Source organism: Brachyistius frenatus, unplaced genomic scaffold, assembly GCF_029030835.1.
Source record: "Brachyistius frenatus isolate BFR_SWC_R1_liver_20210118 unplaced genomic scaffold, ASM2903083v1 Contig_20, whole genome shotgun sequence".
NCBI classification, from domain to species: Eukaryota; Metazoa; Chordata; class Actinopteri; family Embiotocidae; genus Brachyistius; species Brachyistius frenatus.
The window spans coordinates 2,606,421-2,629,454 of record NW_027210619.1 but is presented as its reverse complement, the minus strand read 5'-3'; the positions used below and the strand labels follow the sequence as shown (position 1 = coordinate 2,629,454).

The 23,034-nt window shown below is 40.6% G+C and overlaps 3 protein-coding genes across 6 annotated transcripts; 2 read left to right on the top strand and 1 right to left on the bottom strand.

Annotated features, from left to right (window-relative positions):
* Window positions 1-5,936: 5,936 nt before the first annotated feature.
* trim46a (tripartite motif containing 46a) lies at window positions 5,937-14,864 on the bottom strand. Of its 2 annotated transcripts, XM_069695918.1 has the most exons (12): window positions 14,419-14,838; window positions 13,359-13,617; window positions 12,612-12,762; window positions 11,506-11,704; window positions 11,280-11,426; window positions 11,097-11,192; window positions 10,308-10,561; window positions 10,059-10,180; window positions 9,621-9,950; window positions 8,719-8,948; window positions 8,518-8,585; window positions 5,937-7,898 (listed from the first exon to the last, which is right to left on the bottom strand). In XM_069695918.1, exons 1-12 carry the CDS (start codon window positions 14,476-14,478, stop codon window positions 7,451-7,453), a joined length of 2,364 nt encoding a protein of 787 aa, XP_069552019.1. In that variant the 5' UTR covers window positions 14,479-14,838; the 3' UTR covers window positions 5,937-7,450. The 2 variants fall into 2 exon arrangements, with proteins under 2 accessions (XP_069552019.1, XP_069552020.1); XM_069695919.1 differs by lacking the exons at window positions 5,937-7,898; window positions 8,518-8,585; window positions 8,719-8,948 and adding an exon at window positions 8,955-9,335 and having other exon boundaries at window positions 14,419-14,864.
* Window positions 14,092-18,627, top strand: tmem107l (transmembrane protein 107 like). Of its 3 annotated transcripts, none has more exons than XM_069695921.1 (6): window positions 14,092-14,295; window positions 15,598-15,704; window positions 16,304-16,371; window positions 16,460-16,560; window positions 17,492-17,588; window positions 17,923-18,627. In XM_069695921.1, the coding sequence occupies exons 1-6, from the start codon at window positions 14,115-14,117 to the stop codon at window positions 17,990-17,992; spliced, it is 624 nt and encodes a 207-aa protein (XP_069552022.1). In that variant the 5' UTR covers window positions 14,092-14,114; the 3' UTR covers window positions 17,993-18,627. The 3 variants fall into 3 exon arrangements, with proteins under 3 accessions (XP_069552022.1, XP_069552023.1, XP_069552024.1); XM_069695922.1 differs by lacking the exon at window positions 17,492-17,588 and adding an exon at window positions 17,666-17,762 and having other exon boundaries at window positions 14,111-14,295; window positions 17,923-18,624; XM_069695923.1 differs by lacking the exon at window positions 14,092-14,295 and adding an exon at window positions 15,161-15,206 and having other exon boundaries at window positions 17,923-18,624.
* Window positions 18,628-19,006: 379 nt separating this feature from the next.
* krtcap2 (keratinocyte associated protein 2) lies at window positions 19,007-23,008 on the top strand. Its single transcript, XM_069695917.1, has 5 exons — window positions 19,007-19,138; window positions 20,189-20,343; window positions 20,938-21,001; window positions 21,307-21,373; window positions 22,438-23,008. Exons 1-5 carry the CDS (start codon window positions 19,135-19,137, stop codon window positions 22,556-22,558), a joined length of 411 nt encoding a protein of 136 aa, XP_069552018.1. The 5' UTR covers window positions 19,007-19,134; the 3' UTR covers window positions 22,559-23,008.
* Window positions 23,009-23,034: the final 26 nt, after the last annotated feature.

Sequence of the window (23,034 nt, the reverse complement as noted above, 5' to 3'; positions counted from 1 at the left end):
AGGGGAAATTTTAGCAGGAGATGAAAAAGCAGAAGGAAAGCATGTATAAATAAGAACAAGGTAGGAAACAGTAATAAAATAATTCCAAGGAGAGATTTAGGACCGGCTTATTCTGTTCAGCTGCACTTACTGTATGTACCAACAGTACTTTGAGTATTGTTTGCCAATATTTCACAAAGAGACACTAACAGGACGGCTGCACATAGAGAACGGGATGCATCTTGACCCCCCAGCTGCTCCCTTTTTATCCATGTTTTGGCCTTGGTGAATTGATCTCAAAGCTTATTCCACCTTGACTTTCGCATCGTCTGGCTGCATCCATCTGTCTCACCGATTTCTCTTCAGGAATTCAGTTTGTTTTGCGAGTGATTGTAGTCTTGATGCAATTAACATCACAGCACACATTCTTAAATAGTCTCTCCAGGAAGGCAAAGTGTTGCCGTTGGTTTTAAACACAAAAGTTAACAGAAGTAGTTGTGAAACAGTGAGAAAGAAGGAAATATATTCCAATTCATTTAAGACATTAAAAAACAAAAATGTCATCATAGTAGTTCAAGAGGAAATGGCAGTGCTCACCAGGGTGATGAAGCTTTATCCTCTGGGTGCAATGAATGTATGTTCATGTACAAGGTTTGACTTGTTAGGTAATTAAGTTATGACAAAACAAAAGCTTCCATCTGCCCATTATCTCTACCCACTTTATCCTGTGCAGGGTCACAGGGGGTTGGAGCTTATCCCAGCTGAGTTAAGGATAAGGCAGGGTGCACCCGGAACAAGTTGCCAGTTCATCACAGGGCCAACACACAAAGACAGATATCCATGCATGCTCACATTCACACCTATGGCCAATTTAAATCACCAATTAACCTAGCACACGTCTCAGGACTGTAGGAGGAATTTGAAGCACCCAGAAAAAAACTCAAGCAGGCACAAGGAGAACATGACAACTCTAAACACAAAGCACTCGACCCAGCAGGTTCGAACCCAGAAACTTGTTGTGAGTTGACAGTGCTGTACCTAACAATAGTGTAATAGTGAAAAACCTGGGACAGGATAGTGCAGACACGTGAGTCACAGTAGAGCGATAAGGAGAGGCCTTGTGAGTAAAAATTAGTCATTTATGAGGAAAAGGAAGGGGGCATGGTGTGTAAGAAAAATCAGTAAATGATGAGTCCTGGAGAAGATAAGGGAGTGTTGGTTGTTGTTCATTCTTCTGGTGAAAAGAGGCAGACATCAATAAGGTTGGAGGGACAATGTGTGGTGTTACACAGACTGTTCGGACACACCCCTCTTTAGAAACTGGCTTTTTTGTGAAGAGACAATGTGTTAAGTGTTCGGCAGGAAATCAAAGCATGGTCTTTCTACACTGATCTGATGAGTACACTTCGTTGGTGGACAGCCATATGGAAACACAAGATCTATGTTTTGTATATGAGTGTGTGTAGTAGAGTTGCTCTGATGGGAAGGGGTGTAGGAGGGGGTGGGGGAAGCAGCTGAACAATGAGTACAACTCGCAAACAGGATCCCTCTGTTTCCTGTAGTAGAGACTGTCTCCTTAAACTACACACAAGCTGACTCTTGTTCTTTTGTACACATCCTTTTAAACATAGGCTACACACACTGCATGTACAGTATGTTGTCTCTTCCAGCAGACACTCCTACAGCCCCATAAACTCCATGTGTGCATTCACATGTCTATTTTTGTCATTATGGCCGAATTGTGATCTATGGGTTTTGTTTCGCTCCGTAATTACACACAACAAAGTCTCTGCTAACATGCAGTCTGCAGCCAGACAGGGTGCACACTCAGCATATAAACACACACACACACACACACACACACACACACACACACACACACACACACACACACACACACACACACACACACACACACACACACACACACACACACATCCACACAGCACACTGGGAGGCAGTCAGCAGCTTGTGCACTTTCTGCCATCAGTAAAAGCACACCTGTCCCAGCTGCTGTTTTGAAGAGAATAAGAGGGAAAGAGGAATGTGCTTCTCTCAGTTTTCCTGTCAGCCACCCCCCCCCTCCCCAAGCAGTCTCTGTCTTCCTCCCCCCTTGACTTGTTTATCTAATTATTCCCATGGTCAGCTGTTGTTCTCTCCTTGTTTTCCACTACAATATCTTCTTTCTTTCACTTCTTTCTGTATCATTTCCCTCATCCAGATCTTCGAACTTGTTCTTTCTCAGTTTGTTTGTCTCCACCTCTGCATCGCACCCCTCGAAATGGACTTGGTGGCCCTGCAATCCTGGTATATATTTAAAAGATAGTTCACAGTTGATTGTCATGTTTTCTACACATAAATCATCTGTAGTGATAATCAGTCTGCCTCATGAAACTGCCAGCCTGTCAAAGATTTATATAGATTTTACAAGCAGAGAAGAGAGGAGTGCATAAGCTTTCTAAACCAAGAAAAAAACACATCGAGCTCTTTTGATATGCATCAGATTTTACTGACGGACAGAACACTACATATAAAAGTTACCCAATTAACATTCTTGCTGAAGCCTTCTATCATAGTTTTCTATTGGCGTACATTTGTATGCATGCACTGCCCTGTTTGTCAATGCAGTTGGCACTGGAGGTATTTATGGTGAAGCATGTGCAGCAAACAGCCAGTGACTTTCTATTCCTAGTTTTACCAGCCTTTCCACCTTTGTTTTGAATATAATCAGCATTTCTTCCCCTCAGAGGCTCGAGGTTGCACAGCTGAGGGGTTCACTGAAGAGCTCATGTATGGTAGGTTGTAAACAAAGACCACATTCCTTTTTCTTCATACACACAATAACATGCAAAAATGTGACTCTGAAGCTCGTTCACTGTTACCAGCTGGTGTTGAAAGACCTGTACTCTGTGCCTCTGCCACTGAAAAAAGATTAACATGCAGAACCTCTGGTGTGTCTTGAGGGTTTGAGTGCGGCTGGCTTGGTATGTCCTGTCTCAGTCTCCCAGGCTGTTGTTTTGCTTTCTCCTCCTTCCTACCCTCCTTGCCTTTGCCGCCCTTCAGAACTGAAGCAGTGAGTGAAGTGATATGTGGACAGCTAGTCATTAAGCTGTCAGAGGAGAGCCCATGGACCAAAACCCTGTCAGCATGGATGAACATACACATTTCACCTTTGATATAAATCATGTGTCAGGCAGATTCTTCTGTTTTATCAGCAAAACATATGGGAGATTCACTAACAGCAGTCAACCCGACAACAGTAGCAGTACTCATGTCAAATACATCATTTAAATCAAGTTGTATCAATAAAGTTATAATATTTTACCTATAAACTATTATTAATCCTGTGTAGTGACTACAGCTACAAAACATTTTTAGAAGAACACAATTAAAACAAGCCAAACAGGTGGTACAGTACAGTTAATGACTCTATTAAGAGCTAATGTTTTTCCAGTCTAAAAATGAAGCACACTGAGGCAGAAATACTCACAGCACCTGAGGTTTTTTTTGGGTCTTGTCTGAGCTTGCTTTCTCACTTTTGGCATTCATCCAGAACACACATGTGACAGATTTGTGTGTGTATGTTGTCACAGTGGTTTTGGATGTGTTTTTGAGTGGCAACCGTGCAAAGTGGAATTGGATTTCATTACATGCATGTGGAATTCAGTGCAGTGGCACACAAAAACTTGTTTTGAAGCTGCAGGGGCAGGAATTCATTTGGTTTAACAGTTTTTACAAACTTTTTTCTTTTGAAAATAGGCAGGTTGGAACTTGTGGAAGTACTTGGGAACTGAAGTTGCCTGTGTGTTTGCAGGACTTCCTGTATGTTTGCCGGAGTGTTTGCAGGACTTCACATCCACTGTGATGTGCAGAGGTGCAGAGGAAAGACAGGAGACACAGCTGTTCTGGGGACTTGGAGTGTGTGCTTGCATTAGCAAACATTTCTGCTGCTTCTTGCACTGTATGCACATTTGAAAGTTCGCCACATCTCATTGGGTGCGGAACTTATTCTGCCTGGCACTCAGCATTTTTATCAGTTTGTTCAGTCAACTCTAAACATGAAACAAAAACGACAAATGGCTACTGGCTAATTAAATACAATTATTTCAAAGCAGATAATGACTGAACAGACAATCATTTGACATCTAAATGTTTATCTTGAGATATATTAAATCTTTGAAGCAAAACAAAATAGGTATATTTTAGCTCCATCATCATCTGTATTCATCTGAAATTCTAAAACTACCAGGTTATCCCCATCATGGGTAACTTATTTATCTTATCTCTTCACCTTTATTGTCATCAGTATGATTAATGAGTGACTCCATACATAGAAAATAACACAACAAGAGTCTTCTGGAAATTCATGTGAATCACTAACATGCTTGCATGCAAACACACAAACACGGTCTTAACTTTTGAAGGGAGGGTTTTGTTAGGTGAGCTGTAGGTAAGACATGATGTAACCACACAGGAACCAGTGCCCTGTGGAGGGGAAGTCAAGACTGGCAAGAAAAAACACATAAGTAAAACACTTTAGTGGAGACCAGTGTGGTGTTAATGTAAATTTTCTTGTCTTTTTCTGTTGGAGGTTTTCTTTCTCTTTCTGTTCTGTTGTGTGACATGATTGTATTGTAGCTGTTTGTAATATGTCAGACCCTCTGGGACTTTTCACATGCATTTTGTCAAGCAATGGTATTAAGTCTTGACTATTCATTGCACATGTAAATTAAAATTCATATTGATTTATATGGATTAAAATAAGTACAAAAAAATGAAAAAGAAAAACATCAATGAAGAGAGGTGTAACATAATGAATGGCACAAAGAATGGCTTAGATGAACCAAACAGATGCTGAAAGGTGCTCTTAACTTGCAGCCTCTGACATGTCATCACAGATTTGTGACCAGACAAGTCAGTGTTGACACATGGTGCACCTGTTGCTGACTTTTTTTTTTTTTTTTTTTTCTACCAAAGACTGCAGAAATCAACAAAGCACAAACAATGTTGCCCCCTAATGGTGAATTTTTTATATTACAAGCAGGAGAAGAGCCCCTGCTCTGGTTTGTTTGCAACACCTCCCCTCTGATGGAAAAAGATGATGACAAATGCATGAGCTTTTTGGTGTTACACAATATCTACTCAAGTCTTTCACCATTGTGGAACATACCTTTTTGTCACTTTGTCTGGGTGATAATAGCCTGTTTATAACAACTGGTCTAACTTCCAGTCCAACTGGCTCACCTTGTATTCACATATAATGTGGCTGTTGAGCTCTTAACCTACCTTGTTTTTCTGCTGTAGATATCAGGTGTCCCAAGGTGTGTCCTGGGTCTGCACAAAATAGGCCAATTATTTTTAAACCGCGTGACACAACAGATCCACCTCTATCTGTTGGAGCAGCTCTGGCACACTTGAATGATTAAGGCCACACTTGCCCCTACATGCAGGCAGGCACCACACACTCTGAGACACATCTGTTTTTTCATGACATTTAAACAAAGCGGGTTTGTTTTTATGATCCATCTTAGAGTGCTGTTCTCATGTTTACGGTCAATCAAAATGTAACACCTTTATAGCATGCGTTTAATTTAACTGACAGTTTGAAAATAATTTCAGCTGTAGGGCATATACACTAGGTTGATAATGAGAAAAATAAAAGTGGTTTACAATTAAGTGACTAACTGGAGATTCAGACTCGACCGAAAAAAATTGGAAGATAAATTAAAGAAAAAGTTTCTGTCTTGCTTGTATTACAGGAAGGAAGTTATGAATAATATTATTCAGGGAATAGTGTATGTCCACCTCCATGTTTTCAACAGTTTTTATGCTTAAGAGCAGAAAAAAAAGACATGATAATAAACTGATGATACGCTAAATACATCTACATACAAATATTGTATTGATCAAGTTACAGCCTCTGGTGCGCTCCTTATTTGACACAAAGTGACTCCGTGTTACAGTCTTACACTCTTTTATTGTTTTTCTCATGACATGATAGAAACATTCTGCCAGCAAGGCAACGTTTAAATTCTGTTTTTCCAGATGCTACAGTCTAAAGTCATTCAAGTGCTGTGCCTGGAACACATGTAGAGGGGTTGAGACAAGTCGTTCAAGACAGGACGCACACACACATACACACCACAGAAAGCATGAAAGTCACAGCCATAGCTCACATACACACACAACGAAGGAAATCATATTGTATATCAAAATACAGTCAGAGCAAGTTGATTTGAAAATATAGTGATATAAACTCTTGCATTGAAATTATACATAACTGGGCCCTTACATTCCCTAAAGATAACGGAGAATTACATTAGTAAATAAGTAAATTAGTTGTCTGTCTTACTGTCAGACACAGTTGGACTAACACAAGTCCAATTTGAAGTCTATCAGAGTTTATAAAATACATCTTCTAATTCAGCTGATCACCTTCTTATTAATCAACTACCTTTAACTGATCATTAATATTTATGTGCAAATCACTCAAACACCACAGTTTAATACTGGACAAGTAGGCTATCAATAGTTTTAACTTGGGAAATGTAAAACACTGAAATGTATTCACATGTTTATAATTTAACCAGTATAACGAGAACATTATTCCCCCAGAGGAACCTTTTTTACTTTGATTTGTGTTACAATCTGAAAACACTGAGGCAACTGTGAGCATGTTTACCCAGCCGAAATGCCACACGACTCCTTTTGAAATGCAAAACAGTGACTATATAAAATACCAAACGGGGCTATTCAGACACAGATACATGTGATCCTGACAGAGGCAGCAGAGCTTTACAATTCAACGATCAAAGAATATTCACATTCTCCAATTCTGTATTATATTCACATCGTTAACACTTGTTGAAGCTACATAAAAAAAAATCAAGATATAAAATTAGACATAAAGTACATCTGAGGTGTTTTTGACAAGGTGACAGTCACTTATCGGTATATATGTAAGTTATGAATCCTAGTTACACTTGCATGCAACTGTTGCTGCCCAATCAATCTGGGACAAAATAAGCCAAGTGTAAAGGGAGCGCAGATGTTTCTTACATTGCAAACAGATTTTTAGATTCTTAACCTGCCATGAGGGTTTGACTCACACTGTCAACGGAATTCTGCATAGTCTAAAATCACTTCAGCCACAATGTCCATAAGAGCATTGCAAAGTTGAGGAGAACAAAAGCAGGAAAGATTTTAAGTAAACAAAGGCAAAGAAGAGCTTTGATATTTTCAGGCCAAGTGCAAGTGCAAAAGAACATTAAATATTTATAGCCAAATCTCAAAAATTCCATTAAAAGGAAAAACATATTTAGCAGTGACAGTTCAGTCAAGTATCAAAGTCTTACAAGGTCAAAGAAATTAATAATCAACTCACATTACATGGTGATGATAAACCACCTTTAACTCTATACACGAGACAAACTTTGATCTCTGAGTGAACTGCGCCCATGAACTGTCTGTTTTATTTTCTTAGATTTGTTGCTCGTGTTTGGATGGTTACCCTCCGAGGTGGCGGCTCCTCGATGCTCCGATTGGCCACAAGGTCTTGCAGCTGCAGGGCTCCGCCACCGATGAAACAAAAGGCTGGACACACTGGAGCTGAACAATCCACGTGTCCATCCCACAGCATACGCAGAGAGTGGGCATCGTAGAACGTGACTCGTCCTTTGTCACAGTCCAGACACACTCCTAGTCTGGGTGGGAGAGGAGCAGTGAGAGGGTGAGGCAGGCTACTGTGGCTGCTACTGTGGAAGTGCACTCCTCCCTGGCTCTGGCTGTCACCCTGGCTCTGAGTATGACCATGTCCTTGAGGGAGCAGGATCTTGCCCATGCCCATGGTGAGGAAGCAGAAGGGAGGGGAATCCTGGCCATCCTCTGCCCCGCTGTCATGGCCACTGTCTGGGTCGCAGCTGGGATAAAGCAGAGGAGAGGGAAAAAAAGTTGAGCAAGAGAAAAACTAAGCAAAGGAGGAAGATTTATCTGTTTCCAGACTACAAAGTTGAATACAATATGACATGAAGATGGTAAACCCCACTTTTAGTACAGCTTTCCACCTCAATTAATATATTAGTTCCATTTATTTGTAGTTCTTTTCAGCTCTCTTCATTTCTGGTTTTAGCAGTAATTGGCTTTATGGACAGTGGCTTTACTGTCCTGGTTTAGTCTCTTCACCACCCTCAACCCTGTTCCCAGCTGCACCAAGCAATATTATGTCAATATTTTTGTACACGTTGTCATGCTGCTCCCAAATGGCCAAAATATACCAGAAATCTATTAATGCTGCTTTTAGTAGGTATGTAGGAAGTGACAATTCTGGCCTGACTCCCAACCATTTGCATAGGAGGCATGACATTGAATGTCCTTACATCAACAAGAGATCTAACAATCAACATGACAGAGGGTAATTTCATTTGCATTATCATTTGTGGTTCAATGTATTATAATTGTTGTGAGAGACTGGTCCTTGAAATGGACTTATGACTGACAATTATTTTAAAGTCAATATTTAGAAGAATGAGATTAGATTACCGAGGGCTGGCCATGTCCTGAGGGAGATGGAACCACTCTTGTAGCTTGGTCTCCTGCCCAACTCCTACCTGTAAACAAACAAACAAAGAGGCAGAAAGCTTTGGGCATATCCATTCTGAGTCAGCATGTAAGGTAAGGATAATTCCATATATACAACCTATTATCATATCAGACAAACTGACCAAAAAGACTTCATCTGACCTTTACCAGGTAGGAACCAGGCTCCACGGAGCATGCCCAGTAGTGTCTGCCTTGAGTGACAGCCAAGTCCGCCACCAGCAGGTCAGAAGTCAGGTGACAAGAAGTGAGTGTGCGGTCGGCAGCCTGCAGAAGGGAGAGGCCTGGCACACTGCGGGCGTAGGTTTGGCCTTTGCCCAGAGCCAAGCGGTCAGCATGCAAACCCCAACGAGAGTCCAAGGAAAAACTCAAGACTGGGAGGAGAGAAAAAGGAGGCAGATCAGGAGGAAAAGGAAAGGTAAAGAGCGAGCAAGACGGCAAAGAAGGTAAAGGGAAAGAGTCAGAAAGGAGGACGGGTTAAATCCTGTAGCCTGGACAGTCAGAATAAAGCCACAGTAGTCAAGAGAAAAAGAGATAACTTTTACTGTGTACGTTAATTCAACTGATTAGATGATCAAATTAGATTAAATGTTTTTTGAAGGGATGACTATGTAGAATAATACCAAGAGAAACAAAGGACAATATACACAAACAATAAATAATTTTAGAAAGTGCAGAAAGACAGACCTGTGGCAAGAGAGACAGAGGCAGAAATAGCATGACTGGGATGACACTGGAGTGAAGAGCAAAAAAAAGGAAGGCTTTGTGCAGAAAGTAAAAAAGTAGGAATGGAGAAAATAAAGGGATGGAGAGAAAAGAAATATCAAGATTAGTCGATCAATTGAAAAATGACAACACTGGAAATATATCCAACTTAAAATACTGTATCTACCACCTTTTTGTTTTTACTTTGTTATCAATGCAATCTTGAGGCATCTTATTTACAAAATTCTTAAATTTCATTTTTAGAAGAGTGGAAAGACAAAGATTTTTTGCACTGAATGAAATATGCAAATGAAACAACTGATCATGTGTACATATCTTACCAGGTGCTGGTGGAGTGTGGAGGTAAACTTCCTCACTGTATTCTCCAAACCCAGCCTTGTTGCAGCCTCTCACCCTCAGCACATACACGCTGTCCATCTGCAGTCGGTCAACCACGGCACTGGTCCCTTTCACTTCATCGAGGCGATGCCAGGCTATTGAAGCATTAGGGGATCTGGTGCCGCCCCACGTGGCTGCAGCTCCTCCTGCTCGTCGCTGGTATTCAACAGAAAAGTGCCACGCCGGGGCTGAGTCCTGAGGGAGGCGCCAGCACAAAAACAGCTGGTCATAAGCTAGTGTCTTCTGAGTGTCAATGACTGGGGCCACTGGGGCTGTGGAGGAGACAAAGAAATGGAGGTATGAAGGCTGCTGACCTTAAGAGAGTATAATTTTATTTTTACAAGGTTCATAATACAGGAACAAATGGGGTGACAATCCACCTTGTATAAACTCCAAGCTGTTGATGATCTTGACCTCTTTGGATGCATCAAGGTGAAAATGTCTGAAGGAGGGATCAGCAGCGAGAGAGAAACACTGGAGGTTTTCTATAGCCTTCACTAGCCTGAAGAGAGAGACAGAAACAGTGAGGAAGAGGAAACAAAAAAAGAAAAGGTGAAAATGTTAACAAGCCATACCTAAACATTTAATTCCTCTTAAATTTAGGATTCAGCTGAATGAGTATCTGTTACCTGTTGTGTGTTACTCTTGCAGCCTGAACAAAGCAGGGTGGATCTGTCTCTTTGAGCAGCTCATGGGTGTAGGCTATCAGACCTGCGTGCTCCAGCAGGCCTTGCCTCTCAAAGACCTGAGCGGACAGAGCATCCTCCCTCCTGCTGCGGGACCCCTCCAGGGCCAAGGCCAAAGACCCCTGACGCTCGGCTACAGCCGCTCCCAGCTCTCGGATACAGTGAGTCAGATGCTGCAGAGCCACTGCACTGTTAGCCTGCAGAGAGGGGACACGTACGAGTAGGAGAAATAAAGAAAGATAAGAGAAACTGTTTCTACTGAGTGAAACAATGACAGATTAGGAATGACAGAGACATAGACAATGGCTCAACTATCACAAGCACAGAAGTTTGCCATTGTACGAAAGCCCAGGGCCTGTAGAGGGTCCACCAATACTATGTGTCCTTTCAGTTGCAATTGTAGTTACAACAAAGTGGCAAGTTAGGCTCCAGTTGGTTTCCTTGGCAAAATACTGTAGCATCTGAGTTCATCTAAACTGCATCCAATGTCAGAATTTAAGTTTTATGTGGGAAAAATGTAGTAAATTTGAAGAAAAAAAACAATGTTTGTTTGGTTGTATAAATCCCAACATAGTATTGATTCATCAATGACATAATTCCTGCTAACTAAGGTGGATGGTTAGTTTCGGTGAACCAGACAAAATATTGTAGTAGGTCCTCTTTGAACTACTGTTGCACCTGTACAAATATATGGTGAGACAAGCAATACAACACAGTGAAAAGATTACACACCTCCATCTGTTTAATGGCAGCTTCCAGTTGAGTGATTTGACTCTGTATTGTTTCCTGGTTGGCCAGGATGAAGTTCGCTTCCTTGGTAATCTTGTCCTGTAAAACCAAACAGAAAAGGAACATCTTAAGGCTGCTAGCATCAGGACTTTTAACACAGCAGAAACAGACTACATCCAAACTCACCTTGAGAGCCTGGTAGGCCTGTGCAATGGGCAAAACTTTATGTCCATGGTGGACACGGCGTAGCTTACAGAGTGGGCACAGCAATCTCTGGCAGTTACGGCAGTACCACTGCAGTCTCTCCTGCTCGTGCTCAGTGCATGTCAGGACCTGCAGCACAAAGAGGGATTAAGGCACGACAACAGAGAAGCTACTGTATGTCATGTGCAAAACACACAAGGACACAAACCTTTGGCCTGAAGTTGTTGGTCGGCAGAATGTGTTCATGCTGAGCTCGAGGGGTTCCCCATGGGTGGTAGAGTTTGAAACACTCATTGCAGAAGTTGGTCTTGCAGTCAGCGCAGCCCTTTGTGGCCTCCAGAGACTGAGGTGGCTTACAGAAACCACACATGATGGCTGCACTGCCCAGACTTACAGTGTGCCTGTACCTAAGGGAGAGACATGGGTTGCAGGGAGATAAGGGCAGGGTTAGGACGTTTCTGCAGCAGTAAAGAAGTCAACTTAAGAAAAGAGAAGACTGGGCTCGTCTCAGTGTGCCCTGCTCTCTTTTCAGTTGCTAGGTCTCTAACTCTTTAACTGCCTGACCTGGATACATCACCAGCAACTGCCTTGTTAGTGCATCCTGCGCAGTAAAACATGCACCGTCACACTTTTTTTTTGACCACCACAACCACTGCCTGGGGAGGGAGCAGCTGCACTCATCAAACTGCTGCGTGTGAATCTGCCTATTCCCATAAATATCCCTCCCAGTTTCACACTCTTTTTTGATTCTTAAAAGCTGCTCCTCTCACTTTGATCTTCTCTGTTTGAACTGATAAAAAAATTTCCCCTCGGGGATTAATAAAGTAAATACCTACCTACCTACCTACCTACCATAAGAGGACAGGATGATAACATTAGAGAATCCAAGGAACTATTTTACTCCAAACTTGCTTACATAACTTTGGTTAACTGTTGTTGTCACACAGTACATCGCAGTTTTTGAGCTGGCCCTGCAATCTGCTTTTAGGCTTCGCCTTGGATCAGGAGTAAAAGAAAGATTCATTATTGAAACTGCTTCCAGTAAATGATTTCCTGTCTCGTTTATAAAGCAGTATTGACTTAACTCTTAGTTCACTGCCTATCGTCATCGCCTGCAGGATTGGTTCAAGTTTTTTTTTTTCCAATCATCGATTGTTCCTGATTTCTGTTAATAAGCTGATACATTCTCATAGGGAGACGAAAAAACACATCATAAGTCTAGTTTAAGACAGCATGCTGACATGAGATTCTGTCTGCTACAGTATATACAGTACAGTAAAATATGTTTATGTTGTTGTTAAGACGTGTGCGGACCTCTCGACAATGCGCTCCAGAGTGAGGTTGCGGAGGCAGTCTGTCAGGCCTCTCTCTCCGAGCTCCACGTCCTGCTGACAGGAAGGACAGGGAAACAGCATGGGGGGAGGGGCCGGGTCCTTCCGCCTTCGCCCCGGGTACGTTCCACACACTGGAAGAAGGATACAGGTGTAGAGGAGATGAAGGAGAAAGAGAAGCAGACAAAGACATAGAGTAGAAAACACGAGTCCAGGATGGAAGATTTGAATGGCGTTGTGATGATAGTTTATGAGAATCTTCACGGAGACACACTGGTGAGAGAAAGTAAAGCAGAGCTCTTGTTTGTCTACACAGAGAATAGTGATAAATAAGGTTCAGTTCACTGTGGATGAAACGCTATTTGCTTACACACCCTTAATACACACCTGCCCAACAGATGCTTACTGCCTTTTTTGCCTCCTTGACTCTCTCTGACTGTGCGGCCCTTGCTCTACATGAACTTAAATAAGTCCTGGGATGAATTCATAAAGCTCCCAATGAACAGCAGGATACTGATGTGTCAGCTACATCATCTATGACACTCAGATGCTAAGAGGACAGAGACATCATACTGCAGAATCATCTCTACATTTTAAAATCCTGACATTATTGTTTGGTCACTTGGATTCTGAGGTCATTCAGTCCTTCTTTCACACTTGAGCAAAGTCACTCGAAAGCTCCAATCATTTGTGCCCAACACACGTATGACACACAAACCATTTCCTGCACCTGTTCTGAGGACCCGCTCCAAACGGTCAGGAGTCCTGGGTGTGTGTCTCCGTGCCTGTCGTGGGGAGCGGGCGTTGGGTGTGGAGGCTGGTGAGTTGGGCTCCGGAGGGAGGTCCGGAGGAGGATAGCCTCTTTGTACCAACACCTCAGCCGCACACAGCAGACACACACTGTGCTGGCATGGCAGAAGGATGGGCTGCTTCACCATGGCATCACACACAGGGCAGTGCAGCTCCTGTTCCATACTCTTCATGTTGGACTGGAGAGGAGGAGAGGACGGAAGAGGACTGAGTGAGTAGTCACATAAAATAAAGGCTGAGTCACTAGAATAAATACAGAATCCACTGCTCTTTACAGTCTGCACCTCTTGACACCTGAAAAAAAAAATGGATGCGAGATGTGTGGGAGTCAAAAGCAAGAAGGGGAGATGAACACTGGTTACACAGGCTGGTGTTAGATATAGAGAGCAAAGGGAGAGCAAATGTGAAGGAATAAATAGCATTTCCTGACTTGTGGTTGGTGTTACCCTGCCTCCTTTATGGAGTCATGTAGCTTCACCCTCACCCTACATATTCAGGTGTAGAATTGTCTTGAAAACCTCTGGTATAGGGTACAATGATTTTGGTAAAGGAGTAGGAGGTCTACATCAAAACCCAGCCTTTTCATGCTGACTATGTGGCTGCCGGCCTCGGTTGTACTGGCTGTGGAGGCCCGTTTCCATTGCTGCAGCTATACTAAGCGCAGCATCCCGTTTCTATGACAACGTGCATCATCTCTGCTTTCTCATCATGCGTTTGGCCCTGTTTTTATGTTTCCAACCACAGATTTGCCACCGAGCAGACCATCTCTCTGTTGAATCAATACATGCTCAAATATTTTTGCAGAGGAGGAAATGCCGCTTTCATCGCCTTACGTTTTCATTCAGAGGGGTCGAGAGGTAATATGGAACATTTCTATTGTTCAATTTACAGGTGGGATACAAAAGACGTGTGCATGACACCTCGTTCAAAAACAGCACACATGGTTTTGAAACGGCGAATAAAATGAGCGTCATACTTACACTAATGCGAACCAGCGCGTCCATGATAGAGGTAAAGGTTTGCAGCTCTGCTTCTGCCATGCCTCCTCAATACCAGCGACTCTGCGATGCCAACAAAGTCCAATTTTTCTCTGGAGAGCCAGAGCAGGTTACCGTGCCAAGGTAAAGCGAACCCGGGGCCTTGGCTGGAGGAGCTGTGCTGAGGTGCGCTGTGGCACACGCCGATTCTGTGCTGTCTGTCTCGAGGCAAGAGTCGACTCGTTGTAGAAATAGGATGGGATGGGAGGGGGGGGGGGGGGGGGGATTGGACGTGTCTGGTTTAGGATCTATCACAGCCGCATTGCTCAAGCAGCGATTAACATTGGTCTTCTTGGCAGTATTATGCTACTGCTATAATAATAGTATTTCAATTGATGCATATCTGACAGTAAAAAAAAAAAAAAAAAAAAAAAACATCCTGTCCAATCTCACAATAATCCTATAATAAATGCTGACGAACACTATTCGTTTTCATTAAAAAAAAAAAAAAAAAAACGATATTATTAAACCCATCGCGTCATTGCTGTTTCCTCCAAACAGATTAAATAATCGGCGTCTCAGTCTTTCGGAGTAAACCTCCGGGTCGTCGTTTTCAGGGGTACGTGCGGCTCCATTGCCGAAAATTTCCATCAATTACGTGTGGCCGAGTTTTCCCTGTGTAGCCTCTAGATGGCAGCATTGTGTAAGAGTCCCCTCTCGGTTGTTGTTCGCGATACCGGAACCCTTTGAATGTTGCTTGTTCGTCCGGTCAGTAATACTGAATGCACTCGGTAGGTGGTTGTTGTAGCAACCGTCTTCAGCGTTGTAATCGCAACAACGTGAACGTGGTTGAATATTTGTAGATTTGGAGTAATTACTCTGGTTGAGAATGCGGCATTTAAGATATATATATATATATATATATATATATATCTAAAAAAAAAAACAGTTAATCTTCATTTAGTGAACTAAAGGTTCAGGCTCGAGCAATGTTTGTGTTTGTCACTGATAGATTAAGATCGATCTTCTGGCTGTAGCTAAATGCTAAATTAGCACTTGACAGTAACCTCACACTACGAGGGCGCGTTTATATTACAGATAACGACGACATTGCCGATCCGTGTGACTGCCCGGTGCTGGATGCACATCGTATTTGATTTGTGGTTGTCTGTACACTTTCAGTAAACAGTTCCAGCCGCAGCATGTCGGCTGTCGACAGCCTTGTCCCTGCACGGTTTCTCACCATCATAGCGCACCTCGTCATCGTGATCACCATCTTCTGGTCGAGGGTAAGTAAATCAGGCAAAACGTTCACGTATGATTAACCTTTCTGTTAAATTAACAGTACATTGAATGCGCATTTTAATCTCTGACGTGATGATAATGATAAGATCGTTCCTGCCCACCGCAATAAGACTGTACAATAACTCACATCTGGCAAAATCCATCACACAACAATAACACTGTTGACTGTGTTTCTTGGTTTGTTTATATATAATATATATATATATATATATATAGATATATAATGTACTGTATATACTATGCATTTTATATTTTTTTACTGCTATTTTATTGCTTTTCTATTATTATATTCTATTATTTCTATTATTATCTTATTGCTTCTGTATGCTGCTGTAGTGAAAAAAAATTTCCCCTCAGGGATTAATAAAGTAAATACCTACCTACCTACCTACCTACCTAATTACATAATCAAACGTTTCCTTTTTTTTTTTTTTTTTTTACTGTAAAGAACTTTGTGTTACATTTTAATTTTATTATAAAGGTTTCCCAAATATATTCTAACTGTTTGATTGATAACACTTTATCCACTACTGTTATCGTATGGCGTGTCAAGTTGTGCTAATTTGTAATGTGTGTTTCCCAGGAAAATAATGTGAGGGCTTGTTTGCCTTTGGATTTCACACAAGAGCAGTATGACAATGAAGACAAATGGTAAGTAAACGTTTAATAAATGCTTAGACACACACATACTCGCGTACACACCCTCTACTTTCTGTTTCTTTTCTTTCTTTTTTTTTAGGTTGGTGGTGGCACTGGCTGTCACCCTCGGTCTGTTTGCTATAGAGCTGGCTGGGTTCTTTACAGGAGTGTCCATGTTCAACTGCAGCCAAGGTCTCCTGTGTATCCTTTACATTGACACTGCGGGTCTCTCAGTGATGACGATCAATATACACCGTGATGACTTTTGTAATTTATATATGTACAGGTGGACAGAAATTAACATCCATAAGTATTGAGCTCAACAATGGATCAAGCTTTGTCAAAAGATGTTTCCATTGTTTGCACGTGGAGCCAGAGGGTCACAGAACAGTGGTTTGACTCAAGATGGGGACATTTGTTGCTTGTTAAGCATCTCTCTCCCACTTCATTTACTGTCCGACTCTTCACCACCAACTTTCAAATAAATGCAAACATGCCGGAAAAATATAATTAAAATAAATCATAACCTCTGCAGTTGTAATTTAGGGGTTGGTTTGTGGTACCATTGCAGAAAAATTATAAGGCATGAGATTAGAGCAAAAAATGCAAAGGCATATTTCTCCTGGACAAAGAATTACAAGTGGAAATGTATTTTGGCGTAGAACAGTTGACAGCTAGCTACCCATAATTCTCACACATGGGTCTTGTCGCTCTCCATAGATAATTGTTTCCAGTTGTAGCATCCTAATGGGCAAAGACCTCGGCTTAATTTTGAAACCTTTGAAGCAGCCTTTAACCAATTGGCATTGACTGACCACCATATGCACCAAAACTCTACCACCGATGCAGCTACATTTAGAAAAGAAACGTTTTACTTCAGTGCCATTGTACTTAGTCACCCCCACTGGTTGCTGATCGGTCCTCCCTTCAGAGTAGCAAAACTAAAGCTATGAGCAATAGTCTGGCATCTCCAGGCCAAATGGCAGCCTCAACACAACCCATGAAATTCGTCCCAATTGAAACATCTCTTTAAAATCCCTCTGAATATATTAAAGTATAAAAAGAAATAAAGTCATCAGTTACAGTTCCATGACTACAAACTCCCGTATATTTGCCTCGTCGCCTACCATAGCAACAGGAGTCCATGCCAGTGCCTCAGTGGCTCTACTTTTCTTTCTGTTTGAGCAGTGGGAGTGTGAAATCTACTGGTGGATCCTTGCCATTTGCAGGTTAGTGTATATTGTATATGCTCCGTTGTGTGTGTATGTTTACAGAAGTGCATTTCCCTGACAGAAGTTTCACCCAGCACTGGCTGTCCACTGCAGCGCATCCGTGTCCTTGTCTTTCTTTGTGTTTGAGAAGTGGGAATGCTGGACATATTGGGTTATTTTTGCCATCTGCAGGTTGGTGTGCATGTATGTTGATGTGAGCGAATGTGTTCTTTTTCAGAGGGCAAAATGATAGAATCTCTATAAACAGTAAATTACGAGTGCATGTATGTACTGTAGTTTCGTCCCCAATGGTTTGCTTTTCATTTCTTTCTCTGTCCGACTCTCCCTCTAGTGTGCTACCAGCTTTTGTGGAGGTTCTTCTGTTTGTGGCCGTTTTGGGACTGAAGAAGAAGCCATTGTGAAAACCAGTCCAGATGTAAAGTGCGACAAATACTGTTGATGTCAACATCTGTCAGTGCATCAACAGATATTGTTGCTACAGTGCAGAATAATGACCTGAAAAACCATGGCTAGCAGACATATGTGGATACAATGTACCAACAAACATCAAGGGAGGATAAAAAATGCTCTTCATGATGTTTTTTTTTATATATATATATTTTTTTTTATAAATTTTGAATTAAATAGATGCAAAAAGATGTTGTTACGATTATTTTTAACATGTGGGAGTGCTTAGTTTAGAGAGAACATGTGCCAAGAATGTCCGTTGTAACTTTCTTCTTTCTAAAAACTGTTGATGTTGTTCTGTTCTTTTGGCCCTCTGCGCAACTTTAGCCTCATGTCCACACCTATTTCACAGTTGTGAAAACTGTAAATATACTCTCCTTCACCCGGATTTACATGCTTACTACGTGGCCCTTACTGTGGTCTTAACGCAGTAATATCTGTGTTTTCCCAGAACATTAATAAAGGCTTTGTGACAGAAAAGTACAGAATTGCAGGGTCATATTCAGATGCAAAAACAAACATTATAAATGTAATGCAATAAATAAAGTAGGAAATATGGATGCAAGATAAAGAAAATACAAATAACAGAAAGAAAGACCTTAAAGAACCACTTATCGACAGCCTTCTTTTAATGCACATCAAGTCATACCAGGGTTGAATGATTTTGATGTGTACAATTTTAACAAACATCAAAACAATTTCAAAGGAAAAGTATGAAGGAAGCTTCCTTTAGTGTGTGTGTGGGGGGGGGAGGGAAGGGTATAAAAACACTATAACAGGAAATGTGAAATAAGAGACAAATTAATACACAGTAGATTATTCTGATGACCGAAATTTACATTTATCTCATCAGGTAAAACCATGGGTGCAATTAAGGTCAAATCTAAATACAGTCTGGATCAAATGATAATCAAATAATCAAAGTCCAACGATCCTTTTAACAAACCCGAAACTCCGCCCCCCGGTGTTACCTTATATCTGGACCGGGTGGTGAGCCTTTTAGTTCCTAGAGCAACGGCATTTAACTGGCTCACCGAAGTTTTAAGTTTTATTTACCCGTGTTTCATCACGAATACTCTTAATTTGACGTCAAATCATGGGTAAGTATTTCACAGTCAATTTATGTTCAGGTAATATTAGATAAGCGAATTTGTGGATGTGTAGATATTATAAGACGTCAGCGTAGTGCTGTGGGTGGGCTAACTAGCCAGCCAGCTAATGTTTGGAAGTAAACCAGCCAACGTAGAGGGATGAAAGCAGTTGAGCAGTTTTATTTACTTCGTGCATTGACTTTACTTCTTTCCATGTTTGATTTATTTATGTGTGTAGAGGATTATGTTAGCGAGAGTGCGTTGCTGATAACGTATATTGTTTAGCTTGAAGCCAGCAGCTATCTGACGGAAGCCTTTTTGTGCGAACACTGACGTGTCGTAACGCTGCAGTGGTTTAATATCTATTGGCCAGATGTTTTCTAGGTCATGTAATTACAACTTCAATGATGTTTTCAGGCAGCAAATGTTATTATTTATTTAATTTTTTTTTAGAAAAAGTATCAAATAATAATAATATGGGAGATACTTATTTCTAAAAAGGCCAAGTTTCAAATGTTTTTTCATGTCCCCTGTACTTGTCCCTTCTCTTTTATAAGTATTTTAGTTTTTCCCCTCATGATACTGTATCTCTCTCTAAGTATTTTAGTTTTTTTTCCTCATGATACTGTATCTCTCTATAAGTATTTTAGTTTTTTCCCCTCATGATACTGTATCTCTCTATAAGTATTTTAGTTTTTCCCCTCATGATACTGTATCTCTATAAGTATTTTAGTTTTTCCCCTCATGATACTGTATCTCTCTCTAAGTATTTTAGTTTTTTTTCCTCATGATACTGTATCTCTATAAGTATTTTAGTTTTTCCTCATGATACTGTATCTCTCTATAAGTATTTTAGTTTTTCCTCATGATACTGTATCTCTCTATAAGTATTTTAGTTTTTTTCCTCATGATACTGTATCTCTCTAAGTATTTTAGTTTTTTTTTTCCTCATGATACTGTATCTCTCTATAAGTATTTTAGTTTTTTTTTTCCTCATGATACTGTATCTCTCTATAAGTAGTTTAGTTTTTTTCCTCATGATACTGTATCTCTCTGCAGCGGTGAACACAGGCACGTCTCTGGTGCTGTCCAGTCTGCTGTCAGTGCTGGTGTTTGCTGGGATGCAGATGTTCAGTAAACAGCTGGGCTCTACTGAATGGCTCACCATCTTGGGAGGTTTCCTGGGCTCAGTCCTCTTCATCTGCTCCCTAACCGTATCCTTTGGGTGACGTCGAGAATTGAACTGCTTTAACCCACAGTGTAAATCATTAAACTATGAGGTTGTTCAGTATTTTATAGGGCTGCAACTAACAATGATTGTTTTTTTAAATTTTTTTTTATCAAATTGTTATGTCTGTATAAATGTGAGAAATGGTGAAAAAAAAACCAACAACACTGGAGCTGCAGCCTAAAATGTCTTGTTTTGTCCTGACCAACAGTTCACAACCAAAAAATACTCAGTTCAGTATTGTAGTGGACTAAAAGAACTGGACATTTCATAAGGTGGAATCAGTGAATTTGAGCATTTATTTAATTAAAAAGGGGCTCAGGGTGATGAATTAACTCTAAAAATAGCTAGCAAGTAACTCTTTATTAGTCAACGTGTGGAATAATCATTGCACTCTAGTGTTTTATTTTTGTTCGCATATATGTTTGTGAAATGAACCTCCAATGCTATTGTTGTCTTAAATTCTCCAGCATCTGATTTTCTGCCTAACCTGATTTCTCTTAGTAACCTGTATCTTTGTGTGTGTGCATACAGTTAATGTGCAGATACAGGAGTGCTCCTCCTTAACTTTTATTCTCAGGCATTTAATAATCTGGAAAACCTGGTTTTTGGGAAAGGATTCCAAGCCAAGATATTCCCAGAGAGTAAGTGTCTCTTTTGTGCTTACGTGATGTTTAACTTAATATCATTTGCTGATTCAACTGTCAGCTCAGCTTACTCTTGAGACAGCAGCATTGTTGATTAGTAAAGCATATTCAGAAGTCACTCTTCCAGCCTCTTCTAAATCGAAGTTTACACTTTTAATGCACAGTAGTTCAATTATTTAACATCCAATCTTATTACAAGTGTGTGCATTTTAATTGTTATAAACCCATAATATTAGTTGTCTGATGATTTATTTAGGCTGTACTCCTCACTGATCAAGTATCATTGTTCTTTCAATTTCCAGTTCTCTTGTGTCTGTGCCTGTCACTGTTTGCCTCGGGTCTGGTACACCGTGTCTGTGTCACCACATGGTAAGTGCCTCTTCTGCCGAACACGCATACCTTCTTCAGCTTCATGCTATATGGTTAAAGGTCACCTCTAAATGTATTTTATTTATTTACTTACCGGTTACCGGTATTGGGAGTAACTTGCATGTAAAGTCGTTGTGCAAATACATTACATAATAAATGTAATTGTAATCCTTCACAGTCACTGAGATGTACAGTATGTATTTAAATTACAGCTACTATTCAAAATATTTTTGTTTACAAAGGGGTTGCATCCAAATTGTTTTTGGTTAAAAGCTTTGATCTATAATATATTGATTCTGTTGCTTTGCATCCCTTCGCTGCAAGGAATTCTTTCTGTCTGTGTTTAGAAATGCGGCATTCATTTGACAATATGCCATTACATTTAAGCGTTATTATTGATTGGTACTCTTGTTTGAACTGCTATGCCTGTCATCTGCCAAACAAATCAATGTGCTTCGCTCTAAGCAACTAAGCCAAGGCGTTTGGCCAGGTCGTCGACAGGAACGCTTTACTGCTGGAAATTCCGAATTTATTTTTATTTTCAAATCGGAAAATGTCTCTGTCACTTGAAATAAAGTTCTTCCCACCTACCATATTATTTTTGTGGGTTCAAGACTTTTTTGAACCTGTACATGACTTCAGAATTTTCTCTAGATAAAAAGAGTATTGAGGAACCAGTGAAGCCAACCCTGTTTATAGCTCTATCGTTACTGAACATGGAGTTGGGCTCAGGTTATGGGAACACTTTTCCTTTATTGCAGTTGTGTAATTTGTTTTGATGGTTTAGATCTAAATTAAGTTATAGTTAAGACATTTTTAAGTTTCACAGTAGTCAGTGTTAAGTACATTTGTGGGATTCACATTGCCTAATTCAATTTATTTTGTTATTGACTAGTTTAAAATATTTGTTGGAAAGAAATAAACAAACAACAAATCTAATGTAATAACTTGGATTACATTGAAATAAATTAAAAAGGTTACATGTCTTTTTTGAGAAGGTGACTTGTAATCTGTAACCTATTACATTTCAAAAGTTAACCTTCTTTTCCTTTCTTTCTTTCCAGCCTGATATTCTCCCTCTTCGCCGTGTACTACATCAACAAAGTGTCTGCTGCCCTCTACCAAGCATCTGTACCTGCAGTAGCACCAGCCAAGACTGCCAGCAAGGGCAAACGGAAGAACTGATCAATCATTTTCATCACACTTGCATCTATTCAATACTACCAACGTGCCAGGTCATTGTAATACACCTGTTTTTGTCGGTTACTTCTTAAATCCATGACCCCAGGGTGCTTCCTCGGCCAGCAGGTTTTAAATTTGGTTTGGGAGAATTATTTAAGAAGTGATTATTTCATTTACTACAAACTTATAATGGTTATATTGCCATAGCATTGTTTTATTTTTATTTTATTTTTTTTTACCGTGATCCCAAATTTGAATCATAAAGAAATGTCCCTGATAGATGTCAAGCCTTAAAATACATAGCTAAACAGAACTCTACATTCCATTTATCCCCTTTTTTTCCCCCCTCAAGCTGGTTGCAAGTTCATGTCATCTGTTCATTCGTCGCCACATCAAGTGGCTTTTTTTTGTGCAAGCCATTTTGTAATTAAATTTTGTGAAATACTTTAAAAATGTTGTTCTTCTGTGAACCATTGCTC